Here is an 18,307-nt window from a genome sequence, read left to right on the forward strand (position 1 = left end):
ATATATCTAACTCGAATATAAAAATACTACAAATAATAAATATAGATAACTTTTCAAAATTTTATCTTTATTATTTCAAAATTAATTTCCTTGAAAAATAGATTCAGCAATTATTTATTTTTTAATTAGTTTATTTGTTTTTGCTTGCTTAATTGTTTGTGATTATGCCTTTTATAATAATTTCATGTACACTTTATAAATCTACAAAAGAATTATAATTCAATAAAAACTTATTTTTTGTTAAGATATATATTATTAAATTTTTGCAATAACTTTTAAAAAGTAGGAGATTATAAAAATTACAAATCTTTCTTTAGAAGATATACAAGAAAACTTATTTTAAGACAGACGAAAAAGACACAAATTTATTTATAAAAGATATGGGTTGTTGTTGTGGAAAAAAGCCAATTTAGCGTAAGCAAGTTGATCCTCCAGTCGAGTAGAAATAGCCTTAAAGATATGAAGTTTAAGAAGAAGTTAGGTAGGCACCAAAATAACCTGTCGAATCAAAAAAAGAAGAAGTAATTGTAATAGAAGAACAAGAAGAAATTAAAATTGTTTAAGAAAAGCGCAGAGAAGAGCCTGTTGCTGTAAAAGCCGCTCCACCTATACCTAAGGATACCTATACTTTAAGCGATGTAGATCAAATTCCAGGAGCTCACAAACTTAATGAAAAAGAAAAATATAATGTGTTTAGAGCAATGCTCATACTCGATTCTAAAGGATACAAAATTCTCTAAATTACTACAGTTATCAGTTTTGGAGTTGTTATCAATGCTGAGTCTAAAGAAGGGCGAGTTGTTTGTATGAAGATACTCTTCCATGATGAATAGTTGTTACCTACAAACGGAAATGAAGAAGAGTAAAAAAGAATCTTATAAAAAGAGCTTGAGGTTATTTAAAGAGCTCACGATTCTGCTGTTAAGGACACTAAAGGATATGGAAAGAGAGTCTTAAAGTACAAGAGTCACTTCATAGAAAATGGAAAATCTATTGAAAACACAAATCTTAAAAATAAAAGCAATGATTTAATCTTGTTTGTTGAACAAGAAGATAGTGTTAATAGCACTCTTTAAGAATTCATCAATCAAAACCGTGGTAAGCTCAACCCTCGTTCATTCCTTCTTGTTGCATAAGATTTAATTTGGGGAATGTAGCACTTACATAATCAGAAATTGGTCAATCGTACTCTTAATCCAGATAAAATTTTAGTATCAAGTGATGGCAAAACATTCAAATATTGCGATTTCCGTGATATCAATTTAGCGGATAACAATTAATAAATTAAAAATCTCACAAAAACAAAATTGGAGAAAGATATTCAGCTTTAATCACCCTAAATTTAGCACATTCTCAAAAATAACCCATCTAACTTATACACAAATGCTCCAACTGATATTTGGATTATGGGTGCTTCCTTGGCTTAGCTTTCTGATATGGACTAAAAGTAGTTTAACCAATTCTCTGCTCCTGAAAATAACAAATTATTTGTTGGCGATGATGAGTAGACAAAAGCAAAACTCTAAAAAGAAGCTCTATTTTAAGCTATAGCTGCTCTTTAAGCTAGTTTTTCTAACAAAAGCTAAGTTAAGTCCTCTTACAACCCTTCTGATTCTAAATTGAAAAACTAATTCCCTGGATCTAGCAAGCTTAATGAGGACTGTAATGAATTATTATCTGAGATTTTAGAGATAGATGAACAAGAGCGTCTCATGCACAAAATTTCAAGTAGAATGGATTATTTGGCTCTTAAATATCACTTAAATGCAATTTAACCTCGCCATCTTCCTGATTACATTAAAGGTAAGCAAATAAAGACATCAAATGATAGGTAAGATATTTAGAAATTGGAATAATAAGTTGCTGCCAACCCCTCTAATGCTCAAGACCATGCTAAGTTAGCTTCTTGCATATTCTAATATGACAAGGATAACATAAAGAAAGGTATCGACCATATTAACAAAGCTATCTAATTAGAACCAAACAACTCTGACTACTATAATATCCAAGGTTGTCTCTATGAAAAAGCTTTAATGATTGAAGAAGCAGAAAAATCCTTTAAAATAGCCGTTGAAAAAGATCCATCATCTTCTCTTGCATATCACAATCTAGGTTATATGAATTAAAAAATATATTAAAATAACGAAGAAGCTGTTAAATACTATTAAAAGGCTGTTGAGAAAAATTCAAGAGCAGAATCTTCTCTTTTTAATATAGCTGTTGCCTATAAAGACTAGAAGAAATTCGCTGAGGCTAAGCAATAATATGAAAAGCTTTTAAAAATAAATCCTAATGACAGCTAAATATATAATAATTTAGGTTTTTTGTATGTAGAAAATCCATAATTAAGAGGAAGCGAACAAGAAAGAGAAACTGAACCTGAAGCTTTATTCAAAAAGGCCCTTGAAATTAATCCTAAAGATATATGTGCATTAGTTAATCTGTCATAAGCTCAACTTTAAAAAGATGCAGGTTTTGAAATGCATTAAGATGAAATCATTAAAAACTTAGCATATGCTGAAAAAATAAGCCCTAAGCATGCCTACATTTATTACGTAAAAGGCTTGATGGAAATGATTAAATCTGAACCTAATTGGTAAAACGCTCTTGATAACTTCAATAAAGCTTTACAATTCAACCCTGCATTTTCTCTTGCTGCATATTAAATAGGTTTAATTTAATATGAAGTTTAAACTTTAAATAAACCATTATCAGAATCAATACAACATTATGAAAAAGCAATTATATTAGATAGAAATAATTACTATGCATATTATAGTCTTGCAATAGCAATTGAAGACCAGCTTAAATCCACTCACAGCCAAGCAGAAGTCAGTAAACTAAGAGCTAAGTGCTTAGTTAATTATCAAAAAGCCATTTAAGTCAAGCCTGACTATATTGAAGCTCTTAATAATATAGCTGTGTTTATCAAAACTGTTTCCCTTCAAGAAAATAAATTGAAGAAAAATTCAAAAGAATATGAAATAGCAGAGTACTTCTTGAAGTAAGCAGAAGGTTTAGCTCCAAACCACAAAATAATTATTGACAATTTAGAAAAACTTTACAATGAAGTCTAGCAAGAAGATTTAGCCTAATAGAAAGCAATTAAAAGCATTCTTGCTGGAGAAGAGTGAGTGATCAATCTTGTTATTATTATAATATAATTTATTTATTAATATTTATTAATTTTACATGTATCGGAATTTTTTACTTATATATAAAAAATTATTAACATATGTTTTATTCCTAAATCAAAATTTAAAATTATTTTCATTATTTATTAAATTTTTTTTATTCAACATCAAAAAAATAGTAATTTTTACGTTTTTAAAAAACTTGACTATGGGCAATCAAACTTATTATTCTCCAAAATATAACAAATTTTTGTATTAAACACCCTTATACAACTTAGCTCATAGTGAATTTACTAAAAAAATTGCTATTATTTATAAATAATAAAAGTTAATTTATTAATTTTTGAGCTAATTTTCTTAATAATGATCCTAAAAAATGTTTAATTTTGAAAGAAAAATCTGAGATCTTTCCAAGTTTACAAACCTAATTCAACATCTTATTTTAAACACCTAAAAATATTTTTTTCTTAAAAAATATATTAAAATTTTTATAACTAAAGACTTTTTGAAATTGAAAGTTTGTTAATATTGATTGATTAATCAACAAAAATTAATATTTAAGATTAGTTTTTTTATGAATTTAAAATATAAATCATTTTAAAATAATTTTTTTTAAATATAATTTAAAAAAAAAAAAAAGATTATTTCAAATGTGTCTATATTAAAATATTAAGTACATACATACATATTATAAAATTTAACAAATTTTAAATATAATTTCTTTCATTTTAAATTGATTTTATACCAAATATAATGTTATCATTAAACCTTTTATTTAAGTAAAGATAGCAACACAAATGCTACTATCGTATAGGCAAAAGATAATACAATTAGACATCCAACAGACTCCCACATGCTTAAATCAAAGTTCAATTGATGTATTGGGTTTTAAGGATACCCTTAACCTTCATAAGAATATTCATTTTAGGCTACTGCACTAAAAGAGTACTTAAAAGGAGATAAGTATTAAATCCAACCAATCCAAGAAGCATAATCACCTTGATTTTTATAGTAACCACCAAAGAGCATGAATGGAATTAAAAGCATTGGAGTAACTGCAATAGAAACTTATGCATTTTAAAAGATGCATCCACATAAGTAACCCAAGCCTAAACCAGTTATACCTTAAATTGCACAAACAAATATTAAAAACAATACTTTACCAGGATTGTCAGTATTTAATCCAATCATCCAATAAACAATTATACTTGACAAGGCAGGGAAAAAAGCTGAAGGTAATATGTCTACTATATATTTTCCTATGAAGTAAGGTCCTACTGAATAAAGCTTGGAATTCTCTTCTCTTAAATAAGTTTACTTTTCTTGAGGAAAAGTTAGAACACATGGTAATAAAGCCATCATGAAATTACCATAGACCCAGAAAAACATGAAACCATTTTTATCATTAATATTTCGCTGTGTTGGATTATCTAAAGGCCCAGGAATTTACCAATAGATTGCACCCATTAAAAGTGATATTAAAATGCTTTGTATAAGACGAGCTATAAAAAGAATAGGATTTCTTTTAAGTATTTTAGTCTACCTTAGTGTAATTTATGCAATTTAGTAAAAATAACTAGTTCCTAGTTATTTTGCAGGAAGGTTTCCTTATTATGATTGTTATATTTCCCTCATGATTACCGGTTTTAAGTTGTTAGAGTACTCTTAATAATAGAGCGAATAATTCTTTTAATTTATCTCATTTCCATTGCTCATGATCGACATTAAATAGTCTTTTGAATTGAATTAAAAATAAATAAATAGAAAATTAATTAAATTAAAATCATTTCTATTAAAAAAATGTTTTCAAATAAATTTTCTAAAAACTTCAAGCAAAAAAAATTTATGAAATTGATAAATTCCTTTCAAATAACAATTAACAATGTGAGAAAATTATTTTTTATTTACCTGCAGGGTTAGAATGAATAGGACATTTGAATCCGATGCTAGAAAAATAATTTACTACATTCATTCCACCAGGACCTTAATAGATAAATTATCCTTCTACCATAAGCATTACATGGTCAAGCATATTCCAAATATCTGAAGAGGGTTAGTGAATGGTGAACACAACTGTTTTATTTTAATTATGAGCATATCTCCTCAAAAGGTCAATTATACAGTAAGCAGTAAAACTATCTAAACCAGATGTGGGCTCATCCAGAAATATACACTAAGGATTACTAATAAGTTCATATCCAATTGATGTACGCTTCTTTTCACCCCCTGAAATACCTTTTATATTTGTTAAGATGTAATTAAAAGGTTGTTAAAATTGGAAAATGTAATGAAGATTTTGTTTTATTTAAATTATTTTACCTTTAACAAAGTTACCACCAATAAAAGTGTTTTGGCATTTTTCTAGTTTCAACATTTTAGTTATTTCTTCTACTTTTTTGCTTTTTTATTCTGCAGTACCTGTAGTCTTGAGGTTTGCTGCGAATTAAAAGCATTCTTTAACTGTTAATGCTTCAAGTAAAATATCATCTTGCATAACATACGAAGCAAATTAAGTAAATTAGTCTGCACTGTATGCAATATTGTTTGCAAGAATATCGCCTTTTAAAACTTGAGTCGATGAATTTTAAACTCTTTAACAGAGAATATTAAGCAAGGTTGTCTTACCAGCTCCTGAAGAACCTTTTAATAAAATAAAATAAACTCTCTCATTGTAATAAATTTTATTAATTTAATTTACCTAGAATAGCATTCACTTGGCTATTCTTGCATATACCAGAAACTCCTCTGAGAATATGTTATTAGTTTTTTTTCTTTATTACAGTATAATCAATATCCTTAAAAACAATATCAATCTTTTCACATTCTCCTGTTTATTTAGGGGAAATTTTAATAGAATTAGGACTACCTTAATCAGACATTTTAGTATTTTATTTAATTCTTAATTTTTGTATAATATTGATTTATAAAAATATTGTTTTTTTGATTTGTCTTATTAAGAAATGAGTTTTTGTTATTTTTGTAATTTATGAAATAGAAAAAAGTAAATTCTGATTAATTTTGGTTCGATTTCTCAATAATTTATATGATTTTTAACTAATTTATATAAATATTAATAAAAATAAGTTACTCTAAAATATATGGCTTTTTATGTGCTGATAAATTTTGATATTTGAATAATTCCAGAAAATTTGCTTTTCTTTCTTTATTTTTTCCTTTTTCAAGAGCAATAATTTATTTATCATTTTATAGTTTATTAAATACATATTAGATAAAAGTAATTTAATCTTATTCATTTATTTGCTATATGTTAAAATGTAAGATTATACAAATAAGAACTTAAATATTTTTAATATCATTAAAATGTTATAAATACAAATATTTTATATATTAACAAAAAAATGAAAATTAACATTATTACGATTTGAATACATTTAAATATTATTAAAAATAATAACAATATAAATAAATAGATTATTACATATGATTTAAATATTTATCAAAAAAACTTGCTTGAGATTTGAAAATTATCATAATAAAGAAGATACGATATAGTTACATATATCATCATCAATGTCAAGTAAAAAAAAACTTCTTATAAAATTCTAAAACTTATTTTAATTATTAAATATAAATTAAATTTAATGCTTTGTAAAAATAATAGTAAATTATTTATTTTTATTGCTAATTGTTGTGTTTTTTTTTTTTTGCAACCAGTTTACAAGTTTTATTATTAACAAATATTTAATTTTAAAAAAATTTGCTAGGTTTTAGCTTTAAATTATTTAAGAAATACAGAAAATAATTGTAAAAACTTAATTTTTTAATTTTATTTTTTAGCCAACATTAAAAAGTGGGATTTTTATTTTTGATAGGCTTAAATAAAAATAATAACGAAGGATCTCAAGAAATGATTATCTTTTGAAAAGTATCATTAAAAAAATATTATTTAGGTAAATTAAAAACAATCTCAATAATGTCTTTAAACTTTTATTATTCAATATTATCTTAAGTTTTGAAATGTGATTAACTTTTATTTAAATTAATTGATGATTACAATACAATAGATTTCTAATTCTATAAAAATGTATTGGATGCAATAAATTTAATTTGATAATCATTTATTTTAGAATTATTATTAAAAGTAATATAATTTTTATAATAAATACTTAATATTTAGACAAAAATAGTATAATTTAAAATACATTTAATGGTAGTAATATTATATATATTATAACTTATTTTATTTCATTAAACTCTCTTTTTAAGAGTAGCAAGGAAAATAAAGGAAATTATTGTGAAACCTGCGAATAAACCAGCTAAGGATCCAAGTGAAGACCACATACCTTGGTCAAAATTTAATTATTTTATTGGGTCCTATGGGTATCCAGGACCATCATATGAGTATTCATTTATGGTGACAGCCTAAAATGCATATTTAAATGGTGAAATATATTAAATCCATCCAATCCAAGCTGCGTAATCAGAAGCATTTTTATAAAAACCTGCAAATAACATGAAAGGCATCAACAACATAGGAGTAACAGCAATAGCCATTTATGCATCACTGAAAGCTGAACCTCCTAAATATCCAAGACCTAACCCTGTTAAACCTAAAATAGCACAAACTAGAATAAAGAAAAATACTTTTCCAGCATTTTCATCATTTAGGCCAACCATCCAATAAACTATTAAACAAGAAATTAAAGGGAAAATAGCTGCAGGGAATGCATCTACAATAAACTTGCCAAAAAAGTATGGACTAACAGTATACAGCTATGCGTTCTCTTCTCTTAAAAATACAGCTCTTTCAGATGGGAATGTTAAAATGCAAGGATTAAGTGTCATCATAAACATACCAATACACCAGAAGAATAAGAATCCATTTTTATCATTTACATTTCTTTGAGAAGGGTTATCGTTCGGACCTGGAATTTACCAATAAATGGCTCCTATGAAGAGAGAAATGATGATACTTTAGATAAGACGAGCTTTAAAAATCAAAGGGTTTCTTTATAAAATTCTGACCTATCTCATTGCAATTTAGCCAGTTTGATAAAGCATACTAGTTTAAACTTATTTATTAGGTAGTTCTCCATCATGTGCATTTTAGATATCACTAGATACAATAGATTTGAGTTTGGTATCATACCCTTAGAAGTAAATGGGATAGCTTTTTACGTTAGCATCGCTTTCTGCATGCATGATTGACATAAAGTAATCTTTTTTTATGGAATTAAAATTAGATAAGAAAATTTTAAATAATTCAATTGATTGAAGAGCTGTATGCTTATTAATTCAATTTTATGTCAAAATAAATAAATTTTTTTACCTGCAGGATTAGAGTATTATGGACATTAGAAACCAATGCTAGAAAAATGATTTACAACATTGATTCCTCCAGGACCTTAATAAATAAATCTTCCTTCAACCATAAGCATTACGCGGTCGAATAAATCCCATATATCAGAAGAAGGTTAGTGAATAGTAAATGTCACTGTTTTATTTTTATTGTGAGCATATCTTCTTAGCAATTCAATGATGCTATAAGCGGTGAAACTATCTAAACCGGAAGTGGGTTCATCCAAAAATATAGCAGCAGGATCACTTATCAATTCATATCCAATAGAAGTTCTTTTTCTTTCACCTCCTGAAATACCTAATTTGTTAAATTGAAGACTTAATTTATTTTGTCTTGTTAGAGATAAATTTTGATTGAACTAAATGTAAATTTCTTATTTAAAATTTGATGGTATTATTTTTAATAAAGTTAATAGTGAAATTTTAAATAAATTTACCTTTAACAAATAAGCCACCAACAAATGTGTTTTAGCATCTTTCTAATTTTAATTACTTAACCATTTCTTAAACTCTATCATTCTTTTCTTTGGCAGTTCCATTAGTTTTTAAATTTGCAGCAAATTAAAAGCATTCTTTAACTGTCATAGTCTCAAGCAAAATATCATCTTGCATAACGTATGTTGCAAATTTATTGAATTATTATGCGTTGAAAGGAGTTTTATTTGCAAGTACTTCTCCACTTAATTAAGATTTTTTAGTACTTTGAATTCTCTAGCATAGTATATTTAATAAAGTTGTTTTACCAGCTCCTGAAGAACCTATTTATTTATAAGCAAATTGAAAATTGTTTAGCATGTTAAAACAAAATTTTATTTAATTACCTAAAATAGCATTAAGTTATCCACTTTTGCAGACTCCTTCAACACCTTTTAATATTTCTTTAGGTCCCTATTTAGTTGATACTGAGTATCTAATATCTTTGAATATAATATCAACAGAAGGAGTTTTATCCATTCTATATGGAGTTACTTTTCCAGTATTGCTTCCTGTATCAGACATTTATTTTATATTTTTTAAATTGTATGTTTTTATACTAAGTTTAATTTTTTATTTTTATTTTAAGAAAAATAATTATAGTTTTGTATTGATAATCAATTTAAATAAAATCATAAAAACTGCGTTCCATATAAGGTTAGTAAATTTCATCTTATTTTTTTGTAAAATCTGTTAAAATTTGATTAATTAAATAAAAAGCTTTCTTCTCGAAAGTTCAACTTTCAAATCAATCATAATTACGCAATTATGATAAATAGACTATATGAAGAAGGCTATAATTAGTTTAGCTGATTTTTAATAAATAAAATAATTCTATTAAAATTAAAAAAAAAATACCTATTCCGATAGTAAATTTATTTTACTCTAGTTATGTCAAAAAAAATTCAATTTATGAAATCATTTTATATAGGTTTTTTACAAAACAAGTTTTGCTTGATGTAAAACAATCACTAAAATTTTGTAGTGTATTGTTAATTTCTGACAAAAATTCAGAAATAAACAGTATTTTAATGAAAAAAACAACATCAATTACTTATTTTCATTCATTTTTTATTTATTCTTTAATTCTTCTAACAAGTTTCTATTTTTCTTTTTATTAAATTTTGAATTATAACGCAAATTAAAAATGAAATAGTTTGTGACGGATTGTCTATTGTATTATTTTAAATAAATTTGAAAAAGTGCATGAATCCAAAAGCTGTTAGTATCTAAATACAAAAAAATATATTATTAAATAAAAAAGCCTATTAAAATTTTAATGAATTTTATTTATTTTATTTTTTATTGTTTTATTTAATTTTATTTTGACTTGAAGATGTTTTTTAAGAAATTTTTGTTTGACTCTTAATGATCTAATTTTATATTTCTTTCTATTTTATGGAAGTAAGAAAGCGCAAAAAAAGCTTATTTTCCTTTTTAAAAACAAGAAAAAAATAATTCAAATAAAAAAAGACCACTTTAATATTGATAATTATATTAAAAGAAGTGCGTATTAGTTAGTGTATGATGGATTCTAGGTTTTTCCTTTTTATAAATATTTTTTAATTAATTTAGTGGGAAATTTACTTATTTTAAAAGGAAATTTCAAAATAGTAAAGGAAAATAAGAGAGGTTATTCATTTAATTTCAGACTAATTTTCTAAAGAAAAATAGAAGAAGATTAATTCATTTTTATAAAAGGAATTATTTTATAAAAAAATAAAAGCTGTTAAAATGTAAGTAAGTTAGTTAGTTAAATAAATTTGAAATTTTTAGATTTTAAAAACGATATGTATGATATTTTAATACAGTATAAACAAAATTTATTACTAATCATTATACTTTTTTCTTTACTAAAGATAAGAACATGAAAGAAAATATAATTGCTATTCCAAATATTCCTGCTAGACAGGCGATAGCTTCCCATTTACTCAAATCTAAATCTAACAATGCTATAGGATCAGGGTTGTAAGTTGGACCATCGTATGTATACTCATTATGAGCAAGTGCATTAAATGCATATTTAAAGGGAGAAAGATATTATATCCAACCAATCCAGCTTGCATAATCTTTGGCATTCTTATAAAAACCTGCGAATAACATAAAAGGCATAATCATTAATGGTGTTACAGCTATAGCTAACTTAGCATCACTAAAAGCAGAACCACCTAAATATCCTATTCCTAACCCACAAAGACTTTAAATAATTACAGTAAATGCAAAGAAGAAGAATTTTCCAGCATTGTCATTATTTAATCCAATCATCCAATAAGCTATACATGAGCTTATAAATGGGAAGATAACAGTTGGAATCAAATCAACTATTAATCTACCGATGAAATAAGGAAACACAGAATAAAGTTTAGAATTCTCTTCTCTTAAGAAAACCTACTTTTAAGATGGAAAAGTAAGCATGCATGGATTGAGTGTCATCATAAACATAGAAATAGTAAAGAAGAAAAGAACACCATTTTTATCAGTTATGTCTCTTATTGTGTAGTGCTCAGTAGGTTTAGGGATATCTAAATAAATAAGACCTATGAACAAAGCTATAATTACACTTTGACCGAGACGAGCTCTCAAGAGAATAGGATTTCTTTTTAGAATTCTGAGCTATCTCAGAGCTATTTATGAAATCTGATAAATCAAAGAAGTGTGTATTATTCTATGAGGAAAATCTCCTTTTTAAGAATGATTGATTTCAGAAGAGACTATTTATCGTAATTGAAGATCATATTGTTCAAAATATTTAGGATAATTGTTAATGTTAACCTCACTTTCTCCATGCATAATTGACATTAAGTAATCTTTTATATTAAAAACATAATTTGAGTTAAATTATTTAAATTAAATTGTTGTTTGTTAATATCAATATTTAGCTTGAAAGATAATTTAAATAGGTTAGGATTTCAGATAATTAAAGCTAAATTTTGGTTATTAAATAGTATTAAAAATAAATAACCATGTATATTTAATTGATTGATATATAAAATTAATTAGTTACCTGCTGGATTAGAGTGAATAGGACAAGTAAAGCCAAAACTTGAAAAATGTTTTACTACATTCATACCACCTTATCCTTGATAGATAAATTTACCATTAACAAGCATCATAACATTATCAAACATATTCCAAATATCGCCAGAGGGTTGATGAATGGTAAATACAACTGTATTATTATTCTCTACTGCGTAAGCCTTAAGCAAGTTTATGATACTATAAGCTGTAAAGCTATCTAAACCAGATGTTGGCTCATCTAAAAATATACAAGAAGGATTACTTATCAGCTCATAGCCGATAGAAGTTCTTTTTCTTTCACCACCAGAAATACCTTTTGATAACAAAATATATTTATTTAAATGGTCTATGTTGATTAAAAATGTCTACCTTTGATGAATAATCCTCCTACGAAAGTGTTTTAGCATCTTTCAAGTCTAAGTTTTTTCAACATTTGAGCTACTTTTACTTCCTTTTCTACTTGAGTACCCTTACTTTTAAGATTAACTGCAAATTCAAAGCATTCTTTTACAGTCATACTTTCTAATAATATATCATCTTACATAACATAAGTGGCAAACTAAGCGAATTCATTTAAGTTATAGGGATTATGATTGGCCAAGACCTATCCCTCTAAAATTGAGTTTTTGTTTGATGATATTCTTTTCGATAATATATTTAACAAGGTGGTCTTTCCTGCGCCAGAAGATCCTAAATTTTACATTAAAACAAATAAATAAATGCCCATATAAAAGAAAAATGAATACCTAAGATAGCAGTAACTTAACCACTTTTGCAAATACCTGAGACACCTTTCAAAAGCTCTTTATTTCCTTACTTTGTTTTTATAGTGTACTTTATGTCTTGAAAGACAATATCCACAGAGCTTTTGGCTTAAGTCATTGGACTCTATGTATAGGTTCGTTCTTCAACGTCAACTTTCATTTACATTTTTTTAAAGAACTTTTTTATGACTTTTTAATTAGTATTAACTAATTTTTTAATTGGATTTATGATTTAATTGAAAATTATTAATTATTAAATTGTCTTTTATTGTATTTATAAATACAAACAATTATTTCTATTAACAACAAATTCTTCCTCTAAAATCCAAGAGATAATTAAAGTAATTAAATAAAAAAGTCAACTAAATTATAAACTGATTCTTAAATGTAAAAGAAGTGATTACTTAAATCAAGCAAAATCTAAAATAACTGCTTTTTAAACGTTAAACAAAGCCATTTTAAACCCTTAAAGTATTTAAAATAAAAAAACCTGGAAAGTTATGGAACAAACTAAGACTTTCTAAGCATGAGTAAGTATACATTTTTAGAGCTGTAGAGTATTTATAAAATCTGGTCTGTGTCAACAAAAGTTAAAAAAATAATTAGAAATGAATGTCTATAAATAAATTTTTAGTTATTAAAATCTTTCTTTTTTTTTCTTTTTTTCTTCTATTTACTTAATTACACAATTTCTAATAATTAATAATAAATTCAGATTAATAATTAATTTATTTAGATATTAATTTAAATTAAATCATAAATGAATTACACTTTTTTTCATATAGAAGAAAAAAATTACAACTCGTTCATTAATATTTAATTGCTTGATACATTTTTTAAAAATTCTGATTATTTTCTAGTTTGATTAACTTATTAATTATGATTATATTTTTCAGACACTTTAATAATATTTTAAAAATAAAAGAAAATAAGATGTTTTCTTTAAATGTTGCAAAAAATATTACTTTTATATGAACTTCGCACTAAAAAAAAGACTGTTGCACATAAAATATTTATTCTGTCTCTACTATACTAGATAAAAAACAAGCATTCAATTCAATATTACAAAATACTCAATTAAAAATATATGAAATTATAAAATCTTAATGTATTTCTGTATAAAAAATGTATGACTTTATATTTGATCTATTTACTATTAATTTCATAATTCTTCATACTTTCAAACAATAAAAACAAACTATTACATTTTGATTGATTTATAAAGGATTAATAAAATAAAATAAATTATTTGTATTTAAAACATTAAAAAAATAATAGATTGATAAACATATTCAAGGTTAGCACTGTTAGATGTAAAAAATGTAAAAATAGCCTTCCTATATGTATCTTAAATATTTAATATTATATTAGGGTAGAGCTATTAAAATAGAACAAAATAAGCCCATTATATATTATAATGCATTTAATTTTTGAGTAAATAAATGTGAAATATTAAAAAATTACTAACTAATAACACAACTAAAACATTACATATTAATACATTTAAAAGATATACTCGCTTTATTTTATCTAAATTATTTCCATATATTATTTCGCTACTGTATTAAAAACTCATAAAATCTAAGATTCTTTGAGGAGATTCCAAATTTTTAAAATAATATCTTCTAATACTTGAACTTATATTTTAATAAATCCTTCTTGAAGTCAGTTTTCTTAATCTTCCAAATCATTTTAATTCTAATTAAATCAATACTCAAAAGAGGAAGCTAACTTTTTTCTTTGCTTAAGATTAAAAATTTTTTAAAGTAAGAAAAAGGCCCTAGTATTATTATAAATTTCAAGATAAATACGAAAATACCAGCTGAATTCATAAAAAAGGAAAAAAACAGAAAACCTCATATTTTAAATATGATATCTCACATCTTATAAATTAAAAATTATCTTTGTCTCCTATTTTCTAAGGTTTTTGATATGGTCCTTAATAATAGTAATAGGGGAAAAAAAAATTTATAGTTTGTTACAAAAAAATTATTTTATTTTTCAAATTTCTTTTTCAAAAAAAATTTTTAAAGAAGTACGTACATTCAAAAAAATTAAAATTAAAATAAATTGAAACTATTTTAATAAAATATTAAAATTAAAGAAAATATTTAATTAGAACTAATAAGAAAAAATAAAAGAAAATATATATTTAAGATATATTTTTTATGATATTATTAATGAAATATCAAAAATATATTTATAATAGATTTATAAACAATTAAAAAAGGCTTCTGCTTAATTTTATAGCAGAGGTACATCTCTCTAATAAATTCAGATTAAAAAAACAAAATATTATTTACAATTTCCACACTGATTAGAAAAAATATCCAATCAGCAAATGGATATTCAAACAAAGGAACGGCTATATTATTTAAATATTTTATTTCTATTTTTTGAAGATTGATGTTAAAAATTATAATTAAAAAATTTCCTTTTTTTGTTGAATACATTTTTTACTTTTTCTAAAAAAATTATTAACTCCACAACACTCACTAATGTACACTTGCAAAAATAATAATAAATTTTGATCATAATTCACCCATATAATTTGCTATTATTGCTTTTATTTCAAACTTTTTTTTAATTTAACTTAAAATATCATTTGATTCCTTAAGAAAAAATAATTTATGAAAATTTTTATTTGCCATAAGTTAAATCTCAACATTTATAAATTGGTTAACTTAGATTTTTAAATTTAGTTTTAACTAATTTAAAATTTTATTTACTTTAAAATTATGAAACTTATAATTTAATAAATTGGTAAAAATAATATTTGATTTAATAATAAAAATAATTTTTATAATAGTTATTTGGTTATTTTGCTTGTTTATTTATTTTTGTTTCATTACAATTTTTTTTTCTAAAGTAGAAGGAATAAAAATGAAACAAAGGTGCAAATTGAAAAGCAGCCTATCAATCCTCCTACTGATTACCATTTTGACATATCAAAATTTAGTTAATGGATAGGGTCTTAGGGATAAGATGGGCCATCATAATCATATTCATTTAAACATAATGCTGCAAAACTATATTTGAAAGGGGAGAGATATTAAAACCAAGATATCCAACTAGCATAATCACTTCCATTTTTAACCAGTCCAGCAAATAGCATAAAAGGCTTTATTAAAACTGGAGCCAATGAAACAGCTACATTTGGATTATTAATTAATGAACCAGTTAAATATCCAAAAGCCTATCCAGATAAACTAGCCAATATTGCTACTAAAATAAAGAAAAACACTTTACCAGCATTATCGTCGTTCAAACCAATCATCCAATATGCTACTAGAGAAGTAATTATAGGAAAGATGATTGCAGGAACCATATCAACTAAATACTAACCAATAAAATAAGGAGCAGTAGTATACAATTTGGCATTTTCTTCTCTTAAAAATACAGGTCTCTAAATTGGGAATGTCAAAATGCAAAATTATAATTGCATCATGTAAATTGTAATTGAGAAGAAGAGTAGAATACCATTTTTATCATTTATATCTCTAATGGTAGGGTTTTCAGTAGGTCCTGGAATTTGCCAAAATACAGCGCCTAAGAATAGGCCTAGGACAATACTTTATATAACACGAGCTTTTGATAATATTCTGATTCTAGCTATAATCTTTGCTTATCTTTGTGCTATCAAAAAAGCTTAATAAAAAAATGAGGTTTTGGTTTGTTTTAATGGTAATAAGCCTTAATTTGCATTGTCTATTCTTTCATAAATAATTGGTTTTAACTTTTAATTGTATCCTTCAAAATACACTTGATAGTTTTCAACGTTTTATTATCTGCTAGAGTGCATGATTGAAATAAAATAGTCTATTTTTTAAAAATAAAATCCTTAATTTAAAATTTATAAAATAATTATCAATACCTGCAGGATTAGAGAATTTTGGGCAATTGAATCCTATTGAAGAAAAATGCTAAATAATATCAAGATTTCCTTTGCCTTAATAAATAAACCTTCCATCTACCAAAAGCATAATATTATCAAACATACTCCAAATATCTGAAGAAGGAGAGTGAATAGTAAATACTACAGTTTTATTTTTATTTTAAGCATATTATTTAAGAAGATGTATGATTCTATAAGCAGTGAAGCTATCTAATCCAGAAGTGGGCTCATCTAAAAATATACAAGCTGGATCACTGATTAATTCATACCCAATAGAAGTTCTTTTCTTTTCTCCTCCAGAAATACCTGTTTCATTAAAAATTTAAAAATTAAAAAAAAAAATATTAAAAAATTGAAAAGCTAACCTTTAACAAACTGTCCTCCAATCATAGTGTTTTAGCATCTCTCTAAATTTAGATTCTTGATAACTTCATTAACTTTTAATTCTTTTTATTCTGGGGTTCCTCCTATTCTAAGATTTGCAGCAAAAGTGATGCATTCTTTGACTGTCATAGTTTCTAGTAAAATATCATCTTACATAACATAAGAAGCAAACTAACTAAACTTATCTGAATCATAATCATGATTGTTAGCTTTAATTTCACCTGTTATTTATGAAGTTTTTGTGTTACTAACTCTTTAGCTTAGCACATTCAACAAAGTAGTTTTTCCTGCGCCAGAAGACCCTTTTCAAATTACATAATAAAATTATAAAACTGAGAATGTATAAAAAATATATTACCTAAAATAGCAGCGACTTCTCCGCTTTTACAAATTCCACTGACACCTTTTAATAATTATTTTTATTCTCCTTTTTTGGACACTACAGTATAAGTGAGGTCTTTAAAAGTTATATCAACATGGTAGTTTTTAACAATATCAATACTTTATATTTATTTCATTTTATTGTAGTTTAGATTTAATTTTATCTTTTAGAAATTAATAATTTTAATAATTTTAAATTTTTTATATTAAACAATGTCTGCATAATGTATTTTTTAAATACAAGTTAAACCTATTTTCTTCAAAGCAAAGTTGATTTAATAAAAATAGATTTCTATTGAATTTTGTAATTAAACTTTAATCATGACCAAATAAAAAAAATTTTTATTTTTTTAAGTTTTGTAAATTACTTTGCTAAATTTTCAAAAAGTGCTTAAATAAAGCTTTTCAATAAAATTATTATGATAACCTTGAATAAACTGGTATTTATAAATGATTTTATCAAAAATTTTTTTTTATTAAAACAATTTTATTTGTTAATTATTTAATTACTTATGTAAATCATCATTTTACAATCTGTATAATGCTGATAAATTCTGGCTTAAAAATCAATAATTTATTCCACTTATTTTCTGAGAAGTCTTAAATTTCCACTTATTCATTTCTAATTAATTTATAAAATAGAATGAAGGAATATATATAGATATTCATCATCATTATATTAAATATAGGACAAATACTCCTTCATCCTTCATTGAATTTATTTAGAAATGTTTTATATTTTTTTAATTTCCTATAAAAATTTATTTTTTAATCAAGCAATTTACATTTTTTGATATAATTATGTTATTATTTTGATAAAAATGAGTCAGTAATCTCTGATTAATATAAAAAATAAATATATAAATTTATTTTGCTTCTTCAGTTTACAAAAGTCAATTATGAGATTATAAATTTTTCAAAATAAATAAAAAAATAAT

The 18,307-nt window shown here is 24.4% G+C and overlaps 5 protein-coding genes across 5 annotated transcripts; 1 reads left to right on the plus strand and 4 right to left on the minus strand. All coding sequences in view use genetic code 6, as the record gives it.

Moving 5' to 3' along the window:
- Positions 1-224: 224 nt before the first annotated feature.
- TTHERM_00031760 (tetratricopeptide repeat protein) lies at positions 225-3,134 on the plus strand (the record flags this gene model as incomplete). Its single annotated transcript, XM_971881.2, has 1 exon — positions 225-3,134. Exon 1 carries the CDS (start codon positions 381-383, stop codon positions 3,132-3,134), a length of 2,754 nt encoding a protein of 917 aa, XP_976974.1. The 5' UTR covers positions 225-380.
- A 759-nt stretch (positions 3,135-3,893) lies between these two features.
- Positions 3,894-6,013, minus strand: TTHERM_00031770 (ABC-2 family transporter protein; the record flags this gene model as incomplete). The annotated part of the gene is made up of 4 exons (XM_971882.2): positions 3,894-4,867; positions 5,043-5,369; positions 5,454-5,774; positions 5,833-6,013. 4 exons carry the CDS (start codon positions 6,011-6,013, stop codon positions 3,894-3,896), a joined length of 1,803 nt encoding a protein of 600 aa, XP_976975.2.
- Positions 6,014-7,340: 1,327 nt separating this feature from the next.
- On the minus strand, positions 7,341-9,452 carry TTHERM_00031790 (ABC-2 family transporter protein; the record flags this gene model as incomplete). The annotated part of the gene is made up of 4 exons (XM_971884.1): positions 7,341-8,314; positions 8,425-8,751; positions 8,891-9,211; positions 9,275-9,452. The coding sequence occupies 4 exons, from the start codon at positions 9,450-9,452 to the stop codon at positions 7,341-7,343; spliced, it is 1,800 nt and encodes a 599-aa protein (XP_976977.1).
- A 1,308-nt stretch (positions 9,453-10,760) lies between these two features.
- On the minus strand, positions 10,761-12,875 carry TTHERM_00031800 (ABC transporter family protein; the record flags this gene model as incomplete). Its single annotated transcript, XM_971885.1, has 4 exons — positions 10,761-11,734; positions 11,932-12,258; positions 12,315-12,635; positions 12,692-12,875. The coding sequence occupies 4 exons, from the start codon at positions 12,873-12,875 to the stop codon at positions 10,761-10,763; spliced, it is 1,806 nt and encodes a 601-aa protein (XP_976978.1).
- A 2,679-nt stretch (positions 12,876-15,554) lies between these two features.
- TTHERM_00031810 (ABC transporter family protein) lies at positions 15,555-17,506 on the minus strand (the record flags this gene model as incomplete). The annotated part of the gene is made up of 4 exons (XM_971886.1): positions 15,555-16,528; positions 16,584-16,910; positions 16,970-17,290; positions 17,347-17,506. The coding sequence occupies 4 exons, from the start codon at positions 17,504-17,506 to the stop codon at positions 15,555-15,557; spliced, it is 1,782 nt and encodes a 593-aa protein (XP_976979.1).
- Between the last annotated feature and the right edge of the window lie 801 nt (positions 17,507-18,307).

This window comes from Tetrahymena thermophila, assembly GCF_000189635.1.
Source record: "Tetrahymena thermophila SB210 genomic scaffold scf_8254667, whole genome shotgun sequence".
Classification (NCBI taxonomy): Eukaryota; Ciliophora; class Oligohymenophorea; order Hymenostomatida; family Tetrahymenidae; genus Tetrahymena; species Tetrahymena thermophila.